We start from the raw sequence: 24,296 nt of genomic DNA, 5'->3' as shown, positions 1-24,296 counted from the left end.
TTACAGGGAAGAGACTCTTTAAAACTATTCTTGAAGCTGAAATACCAGTTGGTTGGCACACAAAGAGATCTAGGCTTGTTCACTACCAGGTGAGCTAGTGCTATAGAAGAGAGAAGAAGCCTTTGCTTGCACAGTACTTCTGTATTTGCAGGGCGCCCAATTTACATACGTAAGGCACCGTAGGAAAATCGAATCGCATGCAATTTCGCGGTGCGATTTTTCATTGTATAAGCACCCATGCGATGAGATGTGATGGTACTTAATTTTAAAAGAACCCATGCGATTTTATCACATGCTATTTTGCACACCCCCACTATCCACGTCACCCTGAAGCGTGGCGAGTGCAGCGAGCCCCGCGGTTACGCATCCTCCTGACCTTTTCATACCCCCACTATCCACGTCGGTGTGGAGTTGCTTTTATAAAGTGTTACGAGCGCAGCGAGCCACTGAGCCCGAAGCCATGCTTCGGGCTCGCCACACTTAATAAAATCAACTCCACGCGGACGTGGATAGTGGAGGTATGAAAAGGTCGGGAGGACGTGTTATACGTCCACTTTCCACACTTCAGGGTGACGTGGATAGTGGGGTTGTGCTAAATTCCATTGCATCGCATAGACGTGTATACTGGGGGTGTTGTGCTAAATTGCATCGCACGCAAAATGAGTGCGATGCGATCTGCGGCCAGGGTGCAGTGAATAAATTAACTAGTAAGATCATCGCATTGCACGGCAAGAAAACGTGCCATGCGATGCGATTTTACTCCGCAGAATAGCCCACTAAGCAAATAGCTTAGTGGGCGCCTTGTAAATACACAAGGACCCACAGTACCACTAGAAGAATCCATTTTAACATACATCAAACCAGAAGTGGCATTATGACCAAAACTAGTTATTAGGGGCACTGCAGTGGATGGCATTGCTGCCACACAATACAGCTATCCATATTCAGTTTGTATGTTCTGAGTATCTGTGGGTTTCTTGGCACAATACAAACGTTAATAATAATTATGCATAAGAGGAAATAAACCACACTATAATGTTTGGGGTGTTTGGAAAAGAAAATAGGATTCCTCTAATTGCAGGTAATTTTTAATTTCTTACTTTTTTATTGCTTTTCAAAAGAATCCTTGTTTAGCTGTCCCTACTGTAGTTCAGATAAAAGCACAATAAAAGCTCTGTGTTCCTGATATACAGATATGCTCTTATACATCTTCGCTGCAGTCACACCAAACATCCAATGTCTTTTTTGTTACTATTCTGATGAAAGTGCATTTTATGGGCCCTACACATATTTTTTTTTAAATTAAATATATATTCATGTGCTATAGGCATTTGACACCAAAATTAAAAAAAACACCCTTTTAGTTTAAAAGTTCACATTCCTGCTCTCCATCAAAAGATGGAGAATTTCTACACGGAGAGAGACGGCGAGAATCACTTAGAAAGACGGAGAATATTTCACATTGAATAGGGTGGCTCGCCTTTGGAGAAAAAAAACCTCTCTCCACCGCGTGAAAAGCACAAACTCTCCAGAAATCACAGCGAATTTTTCTCATTGAATACTGGCCATTGTGTGTACAGTCACACACACACATACACACAGATATACAAGTGGCATATAATGTAACAACACATACGCCTCGTTCATCCTCATTGCAAATACAGTAACACACATTTTCAGCATCACAAATGTTTGATGCTAGAAGATTCTCATGCGACTTGGTGCGCCAAGAGGAACTGCTTGGAGCGACTGCAGCAAGGATGTATAGGGACACATCTGTATCTCATTATGGCATGCAAATAATAATAAAAAAATGCAAAATCTGAAAAACTTCTGATCCCAACCATTTCAGATATGAGAAACTTATTGTCTAAGAACAGATAAGATTATTGGACACTGGCCCAGATGTATTAAGTGTCAAATAGTGATAAAATGGAGAGTGATAAACAGCCAGCCACTCAGCTCCTACCTGTCATAGTGCAGGCTGAGTTTGAAAAATGACCGGTTGGAGCTGATTGACTGGTTGTATATCACTCTCAACTTTATCACTTTTTGAAGCTCGACTGGCCCAGCATTTTTTTTTACACCAATATATGGACATCTGGATATACCACAATGATTATTTGTGGTATATTCAACTTCTTAGAGCAATGTTTCAATTCCTCAAGGATGTCATTGCTACTATATATCCCACTTTTTTAGGGTTATCGTTATTTTTTGCATAATAATTACACTTATTGCTATTGTGCGCACTCCCGTTTATGGCACAATTAGAAAATAGCAAAGTTGGTGAAAATTAGGAACTTTGCCTATACCCCAAGAAAACTAATACAGGATAATACAAAGACCTCTATTAACTGTTCTTGAAATGCATTGAATGCATTCTTCTAAAACACTGAAAAAAATTATAGAAAACTTTTTCTGTGCAGAATGCCTCACCATTCTCCCATCATGCCAGGCTGGCAGCCAGGCTAGCGGCAAGTATGCAATATTGTTATGCCTATTCCTAGTGTGTTTACATTTCTCTAATTACAGTATTAACTGCCCTTTCTGTGAAAATTTTTTTTCCTCTACATAACTAGAATCATAGCAGATAAGGTACATTTAAAAATATTCATCACAGAACCCACTGGCCTACAGGCAGGCCAACAACAACAGATGCCCATAGCTAGGGCATATCGTTTATTATGTACAACTTGCAAACATGTTGCATCTGTCAACGCTATTGCAAACATAGCAGAATCTAGGGCTCACTGGCCTTGCAAGCTTTGTCTGTTATATGTCAGGAGTCTAATTACTTTACATAGTGTATTTGTTTCTGTGCATATAATATATGTGATGTGCAGTAGGTGCGGTTAATACGGCAATGATGGGACATTCTACCCTGTCCCATCCACGCAGGAGTGAGTAAGTATAGTGGAGGGCTGACTCACTAGTATGTGTGCATATTATATATATACTGTATAAATACAGTACATGGCATTTAATGATGGTTGCACTATAGATCAGCTCTATGTACTGCCTACAACATAATCCTACTATTCACAAACATAAAACAACTAAAAATGTGTGAAGCTAGTAATTGAATTTGATCTGAGCGAGTTTGGTTGTGAACACCCCTGGCATATCGGTTTCCCCTTTGGTGGGCTCCACTGCATCCTTGGCAGCAGCAGCCAGACATAAGTAATATGTGAACAGCATCCGACACACGGCTAATACAAACTGGTGGGAAACCTTCAGTAGTCTCTGTGCGGCACAAAAGCACCAGTGTTTTATAGAACCAGACAAGGAAGGACAGCTAGGTTGACTAATTCTGATTATTTTAGGACTTGTACATGATTTTAGGACTTGTACATGACAAAATAACTCCACCACCTTCTCTGAGATTGTAAGCTCTTTTGTGCTGGGGCATCCTTGCCTTCTCTTTCATGTCATGGTATGTATTTTATGTTATGATCTGCTTCCCACAGAGAATATGTACAATAAGCCAGTGCCTAAACAGAATAAAAATGTACACATACATTTTCTAAACATATTAAGTCATAAGCCAGGTGATAACATAAACTGTATACAGATGTGCCCAGTGGCAGCTGCTACCCCTGGGCTGCAGGTCTGACCACACATTGCAGGAGGGAGATAGTAGCACATATAAACATGCATGTGATGACTATGTAATGGGATACTTAGGGATGACCGGCGGTCAGGATACAGACGCCGTTATCCTGAAGGAGGTCAGGTTGGTATTCTTACCCCTCCAACGTCTGTATATTAAATGCCGGCATCCTGACTGCTGGGATGCTAACTGTATCCCTATGTAATATGTGTTCTGGTTGCCTTATCTGGGGATAACCCTATTTGTATCTCGGACATGAATGTGCCAAATCATGGGAGACAGCACTTTGCCTGTCTGTTTGTCTGTCATCTTCTATAAGCTTGCCCCCCAAACTCCCATTGGCTTACAGAAGTCTGGCGCTGGGCTTATAGAAGATGACAGCTGTCAAAGCACAGGAGGCAGCACTCTGCTTGTCTGTCATGTCATCTCTCTCTTGGACAGAGGAATTCATTCTTTAAAGGGACAGCACCAAAGAACAAAGGAGACCAATATAAATTTAATTTACTAGATTTAACTATTCAAAACCACTGTGAGAATTTGTGTTACTAGAATGTACATGTGCAGTAAGTGTCTTTACATGTATCACTTACAGAAGTATGAACAGTATATGTATAGTATAAAATGTTATTTCTGATGTCATTGCATTATGAGCTGATAGTGCTGAGATCATCATTTCAGTTGTAAATACTAAAACTAAAATACAATGGAAATTCAATGTCACCAGGATTACTGAGAACTCGTCTAATGTAAAATGTACACTATAGGGAGCACATGCGTATATTACTAATAGTACATTAAGCCATGATGTTACCTGCCACACAAACATGATCTAGAAACCTAGGGAAACTTACCCAGCATTCCCATTCCTAGCATGAAGGCATCCATAGTGTAGGGGAGACCTCTCGCTCGTCCTCTCGTTCCAGGAGGAAACATAACTTCTTTAGGCTGTGCTTTCTTACATTCAACCTATCAATTGCAAGAGATATAATGGTATGTAAACGAATTCTCCAAATGGCAAGAAGCAATGCAATATGAAAGACAATAAAAACACTACATTAAGCTTTTATTTATTTTATACAAAAAAAAAAGGATTACCTTTTTGCATAATTTGATAAGAAATACTGTACTTATAGGAAACACAGTTATACTGTACAGTAGCTCTCATCCATTTATAAAGCTACAACCCTTGTACGATTGTTTGATGCTGGAAAGCTTGATTATAATTTACAGTGTAAACTAACAGTTACAAAGTCATCAAGGAGATGTAGCAACAAAATAAAAGGGCTTCATTTAGAGTTAGTATCAAAGGCAACTAATGGATAAATATTGTCCGTTCAATAACCCATACTGCACAGACTTGAGACCTTCCTGTGATCACCACCTCCAACTGCCAACTACAAGAATCCTTGCACATGGAATCCCTACCACACCTAAGTGGATCCTCCCTCCTAAGCGGACACTCCCCTACCCCCTCCCGATGCTTCCCAATCATAGTACACATGGATGGTAAAGTATGAAAAATAAAATAAAAAAAGGGACCATACGTTGCGTCTACCAAATGACTGTTAAGCTGTGTACACATATATATTGCTCAGAGTCCCGTTTTCATCAGCGACCAGAGATGGTCGCTGATAAAAAGAAGACTCTGCCGGAGGAGCCGCAGGGGGAAATAGCTGGTCGCAAGAGCATGCTCCTGAGACCCGTGACCATTAGGGGCTGAACACGGGAGCGCAAACACAGCGATTTATCACCCACAGCACATACAAATCACTGGCAATGAGGTTGCTAAGCGACCATATTACCAGCAATATGTGCTAAAATTGCACCGTGTGTACACAGCTTTAAAGTCCAGATTCACAAAAATATATCTTCGCATGAACACGGCTTTTGGGAAAACTGCTTCACTTACAACCACTTCTGCCTCTACCTCACATCAGGTCCCCAAGACTCTCTTTGGCACCCTTTTTCCCCCCCATCTACTACAGGTAGCTTCTATTTTCTTTTGTCCTCCACTAGCACCTGTACTGTGTGCCAATGACACACAACCTTACAGCTCTTCCCATGACCCTGTCCTTTTTTATTCCCTCCCATGAAACCACCAGTCTGTTGGATACTGCCTCCTGGACGTCCAACGACTTGCTAAAACAAAACAAAAAAATCTAAAAATGTGTAAGTATTTTTATTTTGAATCTGTAGGATAAAATAGATCTGTAATATTCTGTGTGCCATTTGTTATGCAGACAAATCTCTTTATCTAAATTATTTCCATTACACAAGAAATGTCAATCTCACTTTCAAATAGATAAAACAAACAAGACTATTACTTAACGGTTTTATGATACACTAGTCAGTAGACTAGTGGATAACAGTATACTCCTGTGTTTAATCAGCCAGGAAGTGAATACAGTGCACATGAACCGGTTCCAACGCTATACTTCTTTCCCTTACAACATTTGGCTGTTTAATAGGGGTTATTCTTTTCATACCTGCTATTGTACAGCCTGCACAAAAAGATAATTCCCTGACATTGTGATCATTTTCTTATCTTAGTTCACCATAATTTAGGTTTAAATGTCACCTTATAATGAGGCAATTACTGACTAGTGATCATTAACAAGTCATCCTTATTCATAGTATCTTCTGAAATAATATAACCAGGACCATTGGGAGCTTGGAAGCTTCACATCTCTAAATCTCATTGAATTGTTTTATCTAGTGGTAGGAAATGGGACATCATTTCTCAGTGAATGCTTTAAAAAGATTTAACAGCTTTCAAGTATTACAGAAATACAAAGCAATATGCTACAGGTGTAAAAAAAACAAAAAACCTTGCAGACATTTGCAATATTCGGTCATAACAAAACAATCACAAAGCAGAAAGATGTGTGTGTGTGTGTTTTTGGCTAACTAAATGCTTCCAACTTCACGGTCTGACTCTCCAGGTCAAAGAAAAATGTCAGAAAATTCCCGAAACAGTGACTTTATGTCAATGTCTACAATGTGGCCAGCTAAGGGATATTAGCGGAGAGTGAGCCAGTGGGTCAAGTTGACCCACACCTTATATATCTGGCAGGTATGGAGAAAAGCACATGGCACAGTGGTAGGGTTTTTGTTTTTCTGAAGAAACATTTTTTTTTAGCTAAAAGGACTTTCGTCAAAGAAAATGTATCTAGGTCTAAAACTATATATCATATAGTACATGTTGGTGATTTACCAATATATAAAAACATAAGACCCATTTAGCTTAAGTTTACCCTGAATTACTAAGCTTACATTTTTTTTTCCAAAATGGTATATAAATAGTTTGAGACCATGCTGGCGCTAGTAAGTAAAAATAAATACAAGCAAATGGGTATTATTCATAGAAAGATAATGAAAAAAATGCACATAATACTAAAAACATAAATTACTTCCCTCTAATGTAGTAATAAATGTCAAACAACATTGGTAAAGATACTCTCTCTTTGCGTGATGACAATTTCTTCAGTTGGTGTTATTTTTGCAGGTGAAAAAAAGTATCACAGTAGTATACATATTAACAGTTAATGTGGATTAAATCTCTCTACAAATAGGGGGTATTCAATTGTTTATCACTGTCCTATATTCAGTCTAAAAGTACGGGCGACAACGAAGCAAAATGGATGATCCTGACCATGCACCTTACTGGGTTTAGCCATGTAAAACAGCTAAACCCGACTAAACTAATGGTCCAATGTAAAAAGTTACATTTGATTGCTGAAATGTGTCACTTTTTTGCTAATTTCAGCTCGCCACCCCAGAAGTGTGTGAGCTAAAATACAGGTGCCAGCAACAATTGAATAACTCCATGGGTGCTATCTGCTGGCTGCCAAAATACTTCAACTGAATTCTCTTCATAAATTCTAAAATGGAACAAGCAAAACCGTGACAATTGAAATCACCTTAGCTGGTAAAGTATGCGTAGTAAACTACACCAGATAGTTGCCTTCAACACGATGAACAGGGATGTGCAGTCAGGGGAGGCAGTGCCTTCCCCGTCATTAATGATTCAAATAATACAAAGAAGATACTTATGACATATTCGGTCATAAATATTTTCTTTATATTAATCTAATCATTTTTAATTGTGAAATCATGTTTTAATTGATCTGGAGGCAACAAAAGAGGTGCCTCCAGCTGCCCTGTACAAAAAGTTAGAAGCAGGGGGGGGGGGGGGGGAGACAAACAGAGGGCTGTAAAAGTCCACTAAAAATTCTGTGACAGGGGCGTGCCGCAGTGCCTGCAGTGCAGCTTGCCAGCACCTTTCTGCCTGCCTGTCACGTCCTAGTGCTTATTCCTTGGGCTGCAGACGAGGAGCTGCTTCTCCTACATGCCAGCAGCAGCCTGCCACGCTCTTCTCTTCTTCACAACCTGGTCCATTTTTAGAGGCAGATGGCTGTCAGTGCCAGACAGTGGTGGCTGTTACTGTGCCTCTCTGTACACAGCCACCACCACACGTTACTGACTATGAATGATATATAGACATAGAATATGCAGGCTTTTCTTCTGGGTAAAAAAGAGCCTCTGTATATTATAGGCCATCACCTTGCCAGAAGCCAAGGTAAGACATGTGAGGGGATGCGGAACACTAATCTGGGTCCATGTTATCAAATCTGACACAAAAACCCCCATGAAAAACACGTCAGCCATTTCCATAGTGACCATTTGTGTATGTCAACCTTGTGTCGGTCTACCTTTTGGAGGCGACAGACACTGTTGACCTCATATACCACACCCCATATTATTGTTTATATATGCATACTTTATTCATTGTTATGCTTGAAAAGACCACACCCTTATATTCTTTCTAGGTGAAGAGCCCAAACTTGCTTTGTTGATGTTGCTGATCAAACAGAAAACCGAAAATTTCAGAAGCAAAACTTTTATCCTATCTGTGAAGTGCAAAATGTAAGCTATTGGACCAGCACATCTCATACTTGCCAACGAGATTCAATGAAATGCAGCAGTAGCAAAATGAGTATGTTCCTACCATAGCCTGTCTTTTGTCTCTTTGTAAAGATGAGGTTTCAGAGCATTCATTATGAATACGGACCAGACTTGAGATGATATACTGATCAATGCTAATCACTAGTTAATAATCCTAGCGTCTGCCGGGTCACTTCAGCCAACTCGCTCAATACCCTCCTGACCTACTTATCCATGTTCCCAGTCCATTCTGTCTATACCTTGCCCCCTATCTTCTCTAGGAAGTCTGTCCCATCACTGTAGTTGTAGCATAACATGCGCAGTGCACACAGTGGAATCTGGGACCCTCACTATGCGCATCATATGAGATTACATCAGGCTGCAATTTCACAATAATAGATTACTGTAACTCTAGGGACAGAAGACCACGCCAAAATAAACAAGATTCATGCAAAGCCAGATTTTATGAAAGGGATGATTAAAAAAAAAACCAAAAAAAAAAACACTGCCACATGATCCATGATATTCTAATAAAAAAGGCTACCTGCTCTGAAGACAAAATGACAAATGGGATTTAATCATTTGGTTCAGGATTGGCAAATTTTTTTTTTTCCTTTTAAACAGTTACTTGTTGAAAGTCTTGTTTGAATCATCTCATCCAATTTCTGCTAATTTTATTTTCAGCATTACAGCTTATTACAGATAGTCTCACATGCTAAAAGTGTGAAGTTTCTGTACTTGAAAATGATGCCCTGGGAAAGATTACTGTGCTTGTGAAGAGCAGACACATGTAAGAGAGCTGCATATAATGCTAAGTGATCACTACACGAGAACAGAAAAATAACGGTAAGCAGCAAAGTAAGGCTAAACATCTTGTTTCCTAATACCCCTATCAGTGACAGTCTATTCATTGTTTTACAGAGACCTGCTGGCTGTTACCAAGCAACTACTTCCAAAGAAATCTCAGGTTTATACAATTTTCATTTAGGCAGCAAAGGTTAACTCACTGTAATAGGATGATTTAAAACAAACACACCTACCCCTTCGCTTTCCACTGTTCACACAGGAAAACCAAAAGCACAAAAGAAGAGATAAAGCGAGAAAACCATTATATTTTGTTCAGTGACACATCCTGACGTGTGAAATATGGTCTTTGATACATTTCTCAAAACACCTACATATTTCACAATCTTTGTCGTGTTGTTAGTGTCTGCCAGGCATCCTTTGACAGGTATGTGGGAATCAAAAACCCTCTAATCCTCCTCCCTCCAAGTAAGAGACACAACATGAAAGTGGACTGGAGTAGTGTTCATCTAAAGTACAAGAGAGGCATAGAGGGCCTAGTTAGAGTACCTTCGTGAGTAGAGAGCGAATACAACACACAGGGCAGATCCTGTGGGAAATGCATGAAACTCTATATCCCCTTCCATGTATACCAAAATATTACAGTATTGTCCTGATGCATCAGAAACCATTTAATCTAACAGGAATAAAAAGTTCCAAACACTTTATTTTATTTACTAAAATAACATCGTAGCATGACCTTGACCATAATTCAATAGTTACTTTCAATAAAAAATAGGATTTTGTAATTTACCAATAAATCCCTATATTCGTTCCACAGGGGACACTGGAGATTTAAGACAGTGGGTATAGAGAGGTAGCTGAGTGGAGCAAGCTACCACTCAAATGGGATAATTAAGAGCTGGACATAATGCACATTTTTAAGTAGAAAATATGTTTTTTTGCACTGCATTTGTCCATGAAAGATTATAGTAAATTTCAGTAGAAGTGCACATGCAGGATATGCGGTCAGTCAGCTCTGCTCTCACTGTAAAGCTGGGGGTCCCAAGAAGACAGTGGGAGATGGCACTCATCCACAGGAGGACACAATGTCAGTAATATTTGTGCCCTTTACCCCCTTAAATGTTCACAGCACACTGCCCCCCCCCCCCCATATCGGAATTGCTCTCTCCATCCCTTTCGCCCCTCCAAATTTCCTGGCTTTAGTCTCAGCGGCCACACAAATGCAGTAGAACATGTTGCCAGTTAGACACCTGCTGTTAGAGCCGCAGTGGTTCTAGTGCCCAAAAGCACTATCAAACTTGAGAGGTAGATCTCCTTCCAAAAAACATACAAACAAAAGACCACAATCAAAGATGCAGGGTGTGGGTGTTTGGAACAGCGTGACCCCTTACCCCCCGTATCCACCTATGCTCATAGCAGTTATGCTATCCAGGACCATACTTGTAGTGGAATGTGAATGGTGCCTTTGCTGCAATGCTAAGTACACCTGCATTTGGCTTGATGGGTATCTGGTATTCTACTTCCCAGTGCAGGTGGTCCCACCCTTTCTTACAGGGCCAGACTAAGGGTCACATGGGCTTGTGGCTGAAAATGGAGTATTAAGAGAAGCAGATGTGGTGTGACCAGTGCTGTGTGGGTGCTGCCAATGCCATATAGAATAGAAGGGTGCCGGACGGGTTCCCGACAGTCGGGATCCCGACAATCATTTACCCGACGTCGGGATCCAGACTGTCAAAACGCCGACAGCCGGGTGCCCGACGGCCACCCGCTATTTTCCCTCGTGGGGGTCCACGACCCCCATAGAGGGAGAATAGAATAGGTGGCTCGCGTAGCGAGCCACCGTGCCCGCAGCGTGGCGAGCGCAGCGAGCCCGCAAGGGGCTTTTTTGCACTCGCCATGTTGTCTGACTCTGGCCAGTCGGGATCCCGACGTCGGGATAATGACTGTCGGGATCCCGACTGCCGGAGTCCCATACCACACCCGAATAGAAAATAATCAACATTTTTGGCCATGTGTGCTTGCGCACACTAGGAATTTTTTGTGGATTTTAGTGCAGAATCAAGCAGGGATGAAGGGGGGGATGACATTACATACGTTACATTGGGACATAACATGCGGGAGGAACATGCCCGCCGAGCTGCGTGGCGCCTTTGTGTATAAACTGCCTATTTTATTAGCCCCAATGTCTTCCTAAATATTTAAAACAACACAAATAAATAAATAAAATACTATTTTTTTTACTTAATTGCCGCTGATTTATGGACTGTGTGGATAGCATGCCGTCATGATGAAGGGCCTATTTTTATTTTGTGGCATGGAACTGGAGATTCATTCACTCCATTATTGGTCTTGCCCTGCTCTGAGCTTGATGTCACGTGTCACACAGCCTTGCAGTGGCACTGATGCCATCCCTCAGTATGCAATACACACACAAAGATTATAGCACTCATGGTTAGGTAAAGAGGAAGACCTAGAAATGAACTTGTTATCTCCCAAACTCTCATTGTCCACCACACACAAAGTGTCTTGACATATGTGGATTCTGACACTATGTTGTGGACTGAAGGCGACTCTTACTGATATGTTTTGGCACTTTGCACAATTATTGACTTACATATTAATTAGCTCATTTTCAACTGGGGCTTCATGATTTCAATGTGTTTGTGTATGAACAGACCACATGCTACCCTTATGGTATAATCCCTCCTTTCCCCTAGGTATGGATTATAAAGCTTTATCTGGTTGGTTAACTCCCTTATAACAATGTTATAACTAGAGACCGGATTATATACATTTGCATATTTTCCCGATTTTCAGCAGAAATTGCATATCTGACCTAAATGTCCCGATGGTGCATATTTGGCATAGCGCGGTCGGCGCGGAGCGTTCACCCTCACTTCCTGACTTTTTTTTCTTTATGTGAGGAAACGCCGCTGATAGGCTGACAGAATCGCCCATCAGAGGAATGGATTGAGCGGCCTGTCAGCGCGGCGGGGGGTGGGATGTGGGTGGAAGAGCTGATACGCCGCAGTGTGTACTGTAGGCTCTTCCAGCTACATCCCACACCCGCCGCGCTGACAGGCTGCCCGCCGCGCTGAAAGGCTGTCCACCTCTGCGCGCCACACGGGTGCTGGAGGCCCCGAACAGTGGTGCTTCTGGACAGAACACTGACCTCAACCAACGGATGGCAACGGTGAGTGTAACTAACAGCACAGTTTCTGATGGGGCATTACAGTATGTGCGGTTTTGCTGGGGGCATTATGTGCACTTCTGCTGGGGGCATTATCTGTGTTATACTGCTGGGGGCATTATCTGTGTTATACTGCTGTGGGCATTATCTGTGTTATACTGCTGGGGCATTATCTGTGTTATACTGCTGGGGCATTATCTGTGTTATACTGCTGGGGGCATTATCTGTGTTATACTGCTGGGGGCATTATCTGTGTTATACTGCTGGGGGCATTATGTGTGTTATACTGCTGGGGGCATTATGTGGGGTATACTGCTGGGGGCATTATGTGTGTTATACTGCTGGGGGCATTATGTGTGTTATACTGCTGGGGGCATTATCTGTGTTATACTGCTGGGGGCATTATCTGTGTTATACTGCTGGGGGCATTATCTGTGTTATACTGCTGGGGGCATTATGTGGGGTATACTGCTGGGGGCATTATGTGTGTTATACTGCTGGGGGCATTATGTGTGTTATACTGCTGGGGGCATTATGTGTGTTATACTGCTGGGGGCATTATGTGGGGTATACTGCTGGGGGCATTATGTGTGTTATACTGCTGGGGGCATTATGTGTGTTATACTGCTGGGGGCATTATGTTTGTTATACTGCTGGGGGCATTATGTGTGTTATACTGCTGGGGGCATTATGTGTGTTAAACTGCTGGGGGCATTATGTGTGTTAAACTGCTGGGGGCATTATGTGTGTTATACTGCTGGGGGCATTATGTGTGTTATACTGCTGGGGGCATTATGTGTGTTATACTGCTGGGGGCATTATGTGTGTTATACTGCTGGGGGCATTATGTGTGTAATACTGCTGGGGGCATTATGTGGGGTATACTGCTGGGGGCATTATGTGGGGTATACTGCTGGGGGCATTATGTGGGGTATACTGCTGGGGGCATTATGTGGGGTATACTGCTGGGGGCATTATGTGGGGTATACTGCTGGGGGCATTATGTGGGGTATACTGCTGGGGGCATTATGTGGGGTATACTGCTGGGGGCATTATGTGGGGTATACTGCTGGGGGCATTATGTGGGGTATACTGCTGAGGGCATTATGTGGGGTATACTGCTGGGGGCATTATGTGGGGTATACTGCTGGGGGCATTATCTGTGTTATACTGCTGGAGGCATTATCTGTGTTATACTGCTGGGGGCATTATGTGGGGTATACTGCTGGGGGCATTATGTGTGTTATACTGCTGGGGGCATTATGTGTGTTATACTGCTGGGGGCATTATGTGTGTTATACTGCTGGGGGCATTATGTGGGGTATACTGCTGGGGGCATTATGTGTGTTATACTGCTGGGGGCATTATGTGTGTTATACTGCTGGGGGCATTATGTTTGTTATACTGCTGGGGGCATTATGTTTGTTATACTGCTGGGGGCATTATGTGTGTTATACTGCTGGGGGCATTATGTGTGTTAAACTGCTGGGGGCATTATGTGTGTTATACTGCTGGGGGCATTATGTGTGTTATACTGCTGGGGGCATTATGTGTGTTATACTGCTGGGGGCATTATGTGTGTTATACTGCTGGGGGCATTATGTGTGTAATACTGCTGGGGGCATTATGTGGGGTATACTGCTGGGGGCATTATGTGGGGTATACTGCTGGGGGCATTATGTGGGGTATACTGCTGGGGGCATTATGTGGGCTATACTGCTGGGGGCATTATGTGGGGTATACTGCTGGGGGCATTATGTGGGGTATACTGCTGGGGGCATTATGTGGGGTATACTGCTGGGGGCATTATGTGGGGTATACTGCTGGGGGCATTATGTGGGGTATACTGCTGGGGGCATTATGTGGGCTATACTGCTGGGGGCATTATGTGGGGTATACTGCTGGGGGCATTATGTGGGGTATACTGCTGGGGGCATTATGTGGGGTATACTGCTGGGGGCATTATGTGGGGTATACTGCTGGGGGCATTATGTGGGGTATACTGCTGGGGGCATTATGTGGGGTATACTGCTGGGGGCATTATGTGGGGTATACTGCTGGGGGCATTATGTGGGGTATACTGCTGGGGGCATTATGTGGGGTATACTGCTGGGGGCATTATGTGGGGTATACTGCTGGGGGCATTATGTGGGGTATACTGCTGGGGGTCATTTACTACTTACTAATTGTATGCTGATTTAAATAAAAAACTATAAAATTTCACTTTATTTTGTATTTTTTATTTAGCATATTTTGACGCTTTTCATGCATATTTTAAGTATTTTTCATGCATATTTTAAGTATTTTTCATGCATATTTGCATGCATATTTCGAGCTTTTTATGTTGCATATAATCCTGTCTCTAGTTATAACATATAACATTTCCCTGACCTTTCTGCACTTCATGATCATTCAAACTAATGTCTGGAAATGTTCCATCAATGCACACATATATGCCATCAGTATAATAGCAACAAACTCTGGTCTCTAGGCTTTACTCTGTTCTTCTTACATATGTAGATGTGTCCTATCTCATCATTGCTGCAGTCACAACTAGTCGCGCCTAGTCGTGAGTGCCTGGCATTTTGTTTTGCATTTTTTTTTTCATGAAACATCTTGTGCTCAGCTATGCAAATAAGATGCACAAGCAGGCACTGCTGATTAAAATATTATATGGCATTCCTATAATCTTTGATTGACTGTAGCTGTATTTGAATAATCTTATTTTGGATAGTAAAAGTTTGGTTCCTATTAGATTAATTTAAGATGCCCCATTCATATATAATTTCTATGCTACTATCTTTTGCTCATACTAAATATTATTTAAACAGATATCCTCTCAATTTCTCTTTTTTTCTATTACGATTCCATTTTTAATATAATTTTTATTTGAAAAAAATGTAAACAAAATTTGTCCTAACAATTAAAACTTCTTCTCAGCAGCTCTATTGTAACAAAAGTTCTGGATTCTGTACACTGAAAATCCAAAATTGTCAACAATTGTGTGTACAGATGGCGAGAGCCGGCGGAGAGGCGCTCCATCTGACGGGACGCGCTATCGTCTCATACGCATGTGCGGCCCAGTCACTCGCCAGCGGGGAGCAGAATCTCTGCCCATCTCCGCTTCAGGGAGACAGGCAGGGTTAGGGGGGTGTGTGTGTGTGGGGCTGCAGGCAGGGATGGGGGAGCGGCATGGAGGCTGTGATGGGCTCAGACGGAACGGGCTCTGAAAGCTAGTCTGCTACCTTGTGATTGCCTCTGTGTTTTTGTATGTGTGAAAGAGAAAGAGATGTAGTTTCACTCTCTGCCAGCAGATGGCAGTGTTCCGGAGACTAACAGACACTAGCCATATATATAGATTATATACTGTCGTTCAAGTGGTTAAATATGTTTAAAAGCACAAGCAAGCAAAACAGAGCATATGGAATATAGGTGAACTTTGAGCAAGTGTTTCAGTACAGATTTTGAGGACTCATACAGAATGTAATAAATATTCCTGATGCACAAAGCCTATGTATACAAATGTATTCACAAAGCCTTTACACATCACCATTCTAAATATCACAAAGTCATTTGTCCCACTTCTCCCATTCTTTCATTACAAACGCTCAGGATAATAATACAATCTCTTCTGGCTGGATCAACAATTAACAAGAAAATGCAGTTTGGATTAGCGCTGTCAGAAACAGTCACCCAGTAATTAGCTTCTGCAACCACATAACAGGCAACTGCTGATATCAGAAAGACAAGCGACGTTTAGGATTTTCACAGAATACGAGACCAGACACAAAACATCTATAAACAGACGACACATGTCAACGTAGAAAAGCAACTTCGAATCTGAAGCAGAATGCAAACTAATTGTGAGGCATACAGGAGATTCTACTGCAATCAACAATGATAAAAGCAGACGAGGCAGCAATGAAGGATCATGGACACAGATAGACAGACCAGTGTTTAGACAATGTTGTTTCTAAACAAATGTGTAGGGAATGGATACATTTATTTCAGTAATTACATTACTGCACCACCATCACTACCATACCAAGTCAATTTTTTTTACCATGTCGACTTCTTGCCAATGGACCTAATGACTGTCAACCTAGACACTGTTGACTATTCAACCAATGCCCGTTTCTAATGTCACAGCCGGCAAATATATGATATGCCTTTTTTTTTCTTTACATTTTCAGCTGGACAGCTTTTCATTTACATATGGAAACCTTCCAAAATGGATACATCCTCACTTTGCAGGGTCAGCTTCCAAGAGCAGTATGTGGGCATGTAATTGTATATGGAAACAACGTCTGAAGAAAATGTGCTTGTTCACATATTTTGAAGTGCGTGGAGCAATTATTATACTTCAGCAATTTCTCATCTGGTATCTGCCTGTGGACTGCCTGTAAAGGAGAAAACAAAAGCGCTCATGCATAGTAATGCAAGCAGCTGCAGGATGTCCAGCATTCTACGTGCAGTAATCGTGCAGTGTCTACACAAACAAAGCACTGGGACGTTCCATGGGTTAGTTATTTTTGTCAGGCTTCTATGCGGCCAGGCAATCTTTAACTGTAACCAGTCTCTTTGCATAATTAACTTCTAAAGACTAAAGTTAAGCCAGGTACACACTGAGGCGATATGTGCTAGGAAGATATGGGGCCAGCAAAGCGATCTAATGTCCAACATATCACAACCATGGTACACTACAAAAATGATCTAATTAAGGTTGGAATGATTGCTGTTCTGTCCTTCATTAGCGTGTATCATATCCTTAGCATTATTTCCCGGTTGGCTGTGAAGCAGGGCCTACGCTAGCAAACAGTAAACCACATACCTGGCATATGCACATAACTTTATGCCTGGTATGTATTTTCGAATCAGCCCGAAACATTTCTCTCAATTTATACCAGGCTTAATGATGTTCAGGATAATTCTACATTGAACAGGTGGCTACCATTAAATGCATTAGGCCCAATTATAAATATTTGCTGAAACATGGTAACTGAATGTTGTGTACTGTAAGAGTAATATGCAAGAGTAATATGATGTCAGTGTGTAATTTATGCAGCATTCCCACATGGAATGGCAGACGTTGATCTGTAGGCCAGCCAGCAGCATAACTACAGTGGGTCCCAGGTACATATGAGGCCTCTTTCTTGGACCCTTTGCCCTGCACCTTTGCGAATGCTCTTTGGAAAGACACTCAGAATCCATGTATGCCATACACTAGATTGAATATACTAAAGAAATGGATGGACTTCAAACTTTTTGCCACAATACTTTTGTGTTCAAAAATGGATACTGGAAGTGGTGTGGACTAGGTGAAGAGTATAGCAGTGGTACCGTGTGGCATACAGAGATGTCAACTGGGGATACTACAATGTGGCATTATATGAACAGGCATCAATACAATATGGCATAGTTTGCACTCAGGCTGGCAATACAATGTAGCATTGGGGACACTGCAATGTGGCATAGTGTAAACTCAGGGGGAAAGTGCAATGTGGAAAAATATGCACAGGGGTTGGGGGGACATTTTCTGGCAAAATGAGAACTAGGGATTTACTATGGAAAATAAAAATAAGAACTGCTGCGCATCTCTATAATCATCATGGACTGTTTCATAGGGTAAACACAAAGTTCTAGTTACATCTAGCAGCACCCCACTATAATTTTTTTGCTACATACATAGGCAACAAGACACAATTTATAAATGAAAGGTATAAAGAAAAAAAGAGTTTTCAGAAGCATAAAGTGTACAGCAATGCAAGAGTTGGCAATAAACAGAAACCTTCACCATTAACATCAAGTTTATTCTAGGTGGACTGTGGGGGTTTTTGTTTTTAGCTGACAATGAAATGCCGGCAAGTAATACAAAACTGTTTATTAAACAATGTATGTATGTATGTATGCAGTAACCAGAGTAAAACATAAAACTACCAGAAGAGTTACACAATAGCACATAGAGCATGGCTACAGCAGAGAACAAAGCCACAGCAATGTCAATCAAAGCTTCTAAAACAAAGCAAGTCTGTTTCACTAACCAGTAAAACCTCCTCAGTGTAACTGAGGAGCCAATGCTTAAGAGGCACTATGTCAGTCACAGTGCAATGAGCCTGAACCACAGCTCTATCAGGCAAGAAAGGAAGCAACTAGCAATGTCTAAAAAACAAAATAGCACTCAATGAAATGACTAGAGCAGGCATGTCCATACTATGGCCCTCCAGCTGTTGTGAAACTACAAGTCCCATAATGCCTTCCACAGTTTTGCTATTAGGGAATGCTGAAATGGTACTTGTTTACTAACACGGCCACAATCGCGGGCATCGTGTACCTTTAAGTTAAGGTACACGATACCCGCGATGGACCCGATTTCCTTTGAAATCAGGTCCATTTTGCCGGCAAAATGCCGGCAAAGGGAAAATCGCGGGCATCGCGTCGGTCGCAACCATTAACATTGGCCCCGACGCGACCGACGCGATGCCCACGATTTTGCCATAGGCTTCAATGTTAAAATATTTTTTAACATTGAAATCGGGAGCATCGCGTCGGTCTTGTGCCATTACAGATGAGATTGACTTGATTAAGTCCATCTCACATAGTAAAAAATGTGAAATGGGCCAAAATGACCCATTTCACATTATATATGTCCCCGTCGTCACCCCACAATTGACGTGAACCCGAAGCGTGGCGAGTGCAGCGAGCCCGTGAGGGGCGGCGGTGTGTGTCCTCCGACCTTTTCATTTCCCTACTATCCACGTCGGTGTGGAGTTGAGAATATAAAGTGTGGCGAGCGCAGCGCGCCCAAAGCGTGGCGAGCGCAGCGAGCCCCGCGAGGGGACGCGTATACCTGTGAAGTTATACGCGTCGCCTCGCTCGCCACACTTTATATTCTCAACTCCACGCCGACATGGATAGTAGGGGAATGAAAAGGTCGGAGAACGCGTACCGCTGCGCTCGCCACGCTTCGGGTTGGCGTCAATCGTGGGGTGGAGTTTACGGTGTAAAATTGGGGGTCTAGGGAATATTTTACATTGAATCCAATGTAAAAACGGGTCCCAGGGACCCTATTCACATTTCATTCAATTAAAAAATCGGGTTGGTCGCATCGCATGCGACCGACGCGATTTTTCCGACACGACCACCCCGATGGAAATCGGTGTGGCCGTGCTAGGAAACAAGTACCGCTGAAACTATGGCAATGCATGCTGGGATGTGTAGTTTCACAACAGCTGGATGGCCACAGTTTGGACAAAAGAGATTTGTGTCCCCCTCCTCTGAAGCCAGCACCCTTTCTGTCTCTAAGCTAATACATCCATTCAGCTTCCTGCAAACAACTCCCCTCCCTTCTTCATTCTCTCTGCAGCCAGGCCTCCCCCTTCCCTTCCATGTCACTGCAGCCAGACACTCCAGTTCTGTCTCCCTGAAGTAACGTGACCCAAATGCTTCCATTGCCTCCCGCTAAAAGTGTTAAGGTGCATACACTTTATGCGATTTGATCTTTCAATTTTGACTATATAGTCAAAATCGTAAGAAAAGATATTGCCTTTTGCACCGTGTATATAAAGCTTGCGATGCTGATGCGTGCTGCTGTGGGATTGGCATTGCAAGAAAAAATTGACTGTGCAGGAAAACCAATTTTTACTATATCATATACAGTCTAATGTTCTAGTATAATCAAAATCATCCATAGTCAAAATCTCAAGTACATATAGTGATTCTGGGCTCTGGGTAGTTCAAGGGAAATCACAGTCAAAATCCTACATATGCAAATGTAATGTAAATGTAAAAGAGCTACATAACTATATTCATTTGATTTATTATAATTTAATGAATTAAGACACAATCAAATAAATGTGCCTTTTTATTGCATTGTTTACACCCCATTTGAGATCCACATATTTACCGGCTACAAAGTATACCGTTTGCGCTGGCTCCTCTCACTTTGCTGTGCGAGGCAGAGGGGGATCAAACAGAAATCTGTGGTAAGTGTCCTGATAACAGATGCCATAAAAACGTTAACCAATACTTTTCCTGGAACCTAATGATTATAGATACTTAATTTTTATTTAAGTTTTAGGTCCATACTGCAAAGTGGTTGGGTGAACAAAATAAATGTGCCCACCAGCGGCGGCTCCTAGATTTTGTAGTTAGGGGGGCTGCCACGACAATGAGGAGACTCCTGTGGACCCCCACACCTGTGCAATGCATCTGCCAACCTATGGGACCAGTGCATGTGCACAAGGGACTGCTTCAATGTGCATGCATAAACCTTGGCTTCAATGGGCTGCATTGGCTGCAGCCAATAGAACCAAGGTAGTGCTGACTACCAGGAAGGGAGTGCTTCTATTATGGTCTATTGCAACCCAATCTGGCAGTCTGGAGGGAGAGAACACCTCCCAATGGGACCACCTGTCATGCTGTCACTGATCCAATGCAAGCACGTCCACTGCAACCGATTCCACTGAGCTCACTAAAGTCCAACCGACTCAGATGTGCTCAATAAAGTGGCAGATTTTACTGGTGTGCTGACATCCAAAATATAATTAATTTTAGCTGAAGTACAACAGTAAACAAAAATTGGCCAATTTAGTTATTTGTTTAACTTTGTAATGTGTAAATGAAAGAAATGTATCAATCTCATTTAAACCAAATACTAACATATCAAGGTATGAGCGGAAGCACTGAATAGATTTTCAAACCTATTGTGCATGATTTTTAAGAGTTTCTACAATTTGCTGAAGTTGTAAGAGAAGAGAGATGGAAAACCAAGCTGTAAATCCACACTTCAATGAAGGTTTTTAATTCACACTTCCTAATAAAAGAGGAGCCCCTACACAGTGAGACATCCATACTCACAAGATGACTGCTGTTGTGAAGTTGTTTCTTTAGCACACACACACTAAGTGCTATAAGAGTTTTCGCTAGAGTATGGCCTTTTAAGGCTTCTAGCAAGTTGTCACCTGCTATTGTCCCTTTTGAGAACCCAAAGTTGTAAAGATAGATTACTAACTTGTATCGAACCAAAACAAGGTTTAAACAATCTGTACATTTACAAAATAAATGAAGTGGACTTAATATCAAGTAGGACACCAAAACCATTGCATTCCGCAAAGGCGATGTAATGAATGTAGATTTTCTACCCTGGTTACCTGAAATGACATATTCTTCAATTAAAAAGGTTTTATCAATGAGTAACGATACATGAGAAGAAGGTGTACCATAATGACACATTATGAAAACATGAAAGTGTTTGATTTGCTTAGTGGAAAAGATAAGCATATTTTCTATCTATGGCATGTAGTGCCAGATTAAGGTCTAAATAGGCCTGGAGCTGAAAATTATCCAGTGCCTATTACGCACAATAATAGGGGTTGTGGCCAGCACCTAATAATGTGGGAGACGTGACCAGTGTTCTGTTTGAGTGGCCTGCTCATGGGTGTGTGTCTCTATTTGTGTAAATACTTTCAACTAATTATATATTGGGGGCTGGCATAGGAAAAATGCAGGGAGATATATTGGCGGGTGCCCTCCAAAGGTGCACCCACAGGATGCCGATGTCCTAAGATACTTGCGGGGAGATGCGGCATTCCAGTCATAAAAAAAAATACTGAAAGCCGAAACTTGGTAGTCAACATTTCAGCACCTATTATGTGGTCACCTAAGTTTACCACACCATACACCTCTTATACAAATCATGCAACACAATAGTAACCCCCTTTGTACTGTACTTGTCTCTTACACATTATCCCACATGGAATGAGACAAAATTCACACCGAATGAGCCAAAATTCACACTATGGCACATGGATTGAGTCAAAATTCACGATATGCCACACAGATTAAGGCAAAATTTCCATTTTGAAAAATGGATTGAGCTAAAATACACACTATACCAAACAGATTGAGCAATAATGCACAATATGCTTCATAAACAGGAGAATTGCGCGCCAAAGGCATGCATTAAAAATTTACACCATATTGCCCATTACATGTTAAGCAACACACCATAATGTCCATTACATATCATGCCAAACACCATAATGCCTACTAAAATGATGCTACATAAGTGCTGCTTACCTACATGCTCATTACCATGGGTTCCATGCTCATTGCCATGTGGGATTACATGCTTATTGCCAAGGGGGAATATATGCTCGCAGTAACTGGGGGACAGCCGCAGCCGGGCAGAAATGACAGCCATTGACAGCTGGGCAGAGAGCAGGGGGCTGCCCGGCTGTATTCAGGGACTGCAGGTCCCGGCTATTTGAAATAATACCCTTTTCACACCAGAAAATGCAGTAATTTACCCAGGCTGGCCCCATTATACACCAGCCTAGTCCCTGCATTTTATGGTGTGAGGAGGAGAGAGAACAAACCCCTCACCACCCTTTTAAACAGCCAGTTATATCTTCAGAACCAACTGACCCATTTACATGAGACCATATTGAAGAACTTTTGAATTGGCTTCAAATGATTGTGTGTCCTGTGAAACTGGGCCATTTGGTTCCAGAAAAATCTGTCCTCAAAGAACATGAACAGCCATGAAATTACATTTCAGAAATTAAGAAATCGGTTTACCCACAATATCTCTAGAACCAATTAACCCATATAGACCAGCCTAGTTTCAGATTAATGGCCCAGCGATTTGGGTTCGACTGAGATCAACATTAAGCTTCTGTGATGCCAGAGGGGGAACTGGCAGCCGTTGGAACCGGGCAGGGTCGGAATGAGCGGGTCCCATGTTATCCTAGGGGGGAAACGTTCCAGCTTTGCCTGGCGGTATCTCCGGTTCCAGGGGCGTTTGGAGAGTGGGACTGGAGCTGTAGCTCCATCTGGCCCATTGTTAATCCGGCCCTGATTGCATGGAGTAAAGGCAGACTTTGTATAGCCAATAAAGGCCCATACACACTTACAGATTTTGCACTAAAAATCGACCAGTGTGTATGCCTCAGTGATGAACTGCTATCGATGATGCGCGCTCCCGCATCATCGCTAGCAAACTTGCCCGTCTGCTGGTTTTACCAGCAAGTCTACCGATGATGGCTGCTTTTTCAGCCATCATCGTTAAGTGTGTATGGCCGCCGGGCTGAAAGATGACAGACTTTCAGCCCGGCAGACCACCCCACTCCCTCCCCCCGCTCCCAGAGCCTGCTCCACATGGAACATACTCACCGGCTGACACTGACATGCTGCGCCGCCCGCTCCCCCCCCCCGTCACACAGCAGTGACAAGAGAGCACTACGTATCCCACAACGCCCCGTTCCGCACCCCACCAGCAGCAAGGTCTCCTATACTGCCCACCATTGATTATTAGCAAGTAATATATATATATATATATACATTGCTGGCACAGGCCAGCAATGTATATATTACTGGCACCACTCACTGCGCACCGATGGTTTTTAAAGTATAAGCCAGTAATATATATATATATATATATATATATATATATATAATTTGCTGGCACAGGCCAGCAATGTATACATTACGGTCACCACTGCCCACCAATGTATATTTTTTATGGAGGTAACATATACATGGCTGGCGCAAGCCAGCCATGTTTATTTTACCATTGCCACTGGCCAAAAATGTATATTTTATTATTGCGGTAACATATACATGGCTGACGCAGGTGAATTGATTTCTCCTACATGCACGGCTGCAAATAAAATTGTATCCATACACATGGGTGGGATTTTGCCCTGGTGGGCGGGGTTTATCTGATTGCTGGGCTCCGAATAT

General features: G+C 42.2%; 1 protein-coding gene across 6 annotated transcripts in view; it reads right to left on the bottom strand.

The window, feature by feature from the left end:
• The window catches only part of MSI2 (musashi RNA binding protein 2), a 566,011-nt gene that overhangs the window by 158,867 nt on the left and 382,848 nt on the right, over window positions 1–24,296 (bottom strand). For all 6 annotated transcript variants that reach the window (XM_083174189.1, XM_083174194.1, XM_083174188.1 and 3 more), the window contains exon 9: window positions 4,465–4,579. In XM_083174189.1, the coding sequence (XP_083030315.1) occupies window positions 4,465–4,579 (115 nt within the window). The remainder of the gene's footprint in view (window positions 1–4,464; window positions 4,580–24,296) is intronic.

Source organism: Crinia signifera, chromosome 2 (assembly GCF_055691185.1).
Source record: "Crinia signifera chromosome 2, ASM5569118v1, whole genome shotgun sequence".
In the NCBI taxonomy this organism is placed as follows: Eukaryota; Metazoa; Chordata; class Amphibia; order Anura; family Myobatrachidae; genus Crinia; species Crinia signifera.
This window is presented reverse-complemented; position numbering and strand designations above follow the sequence as displayed.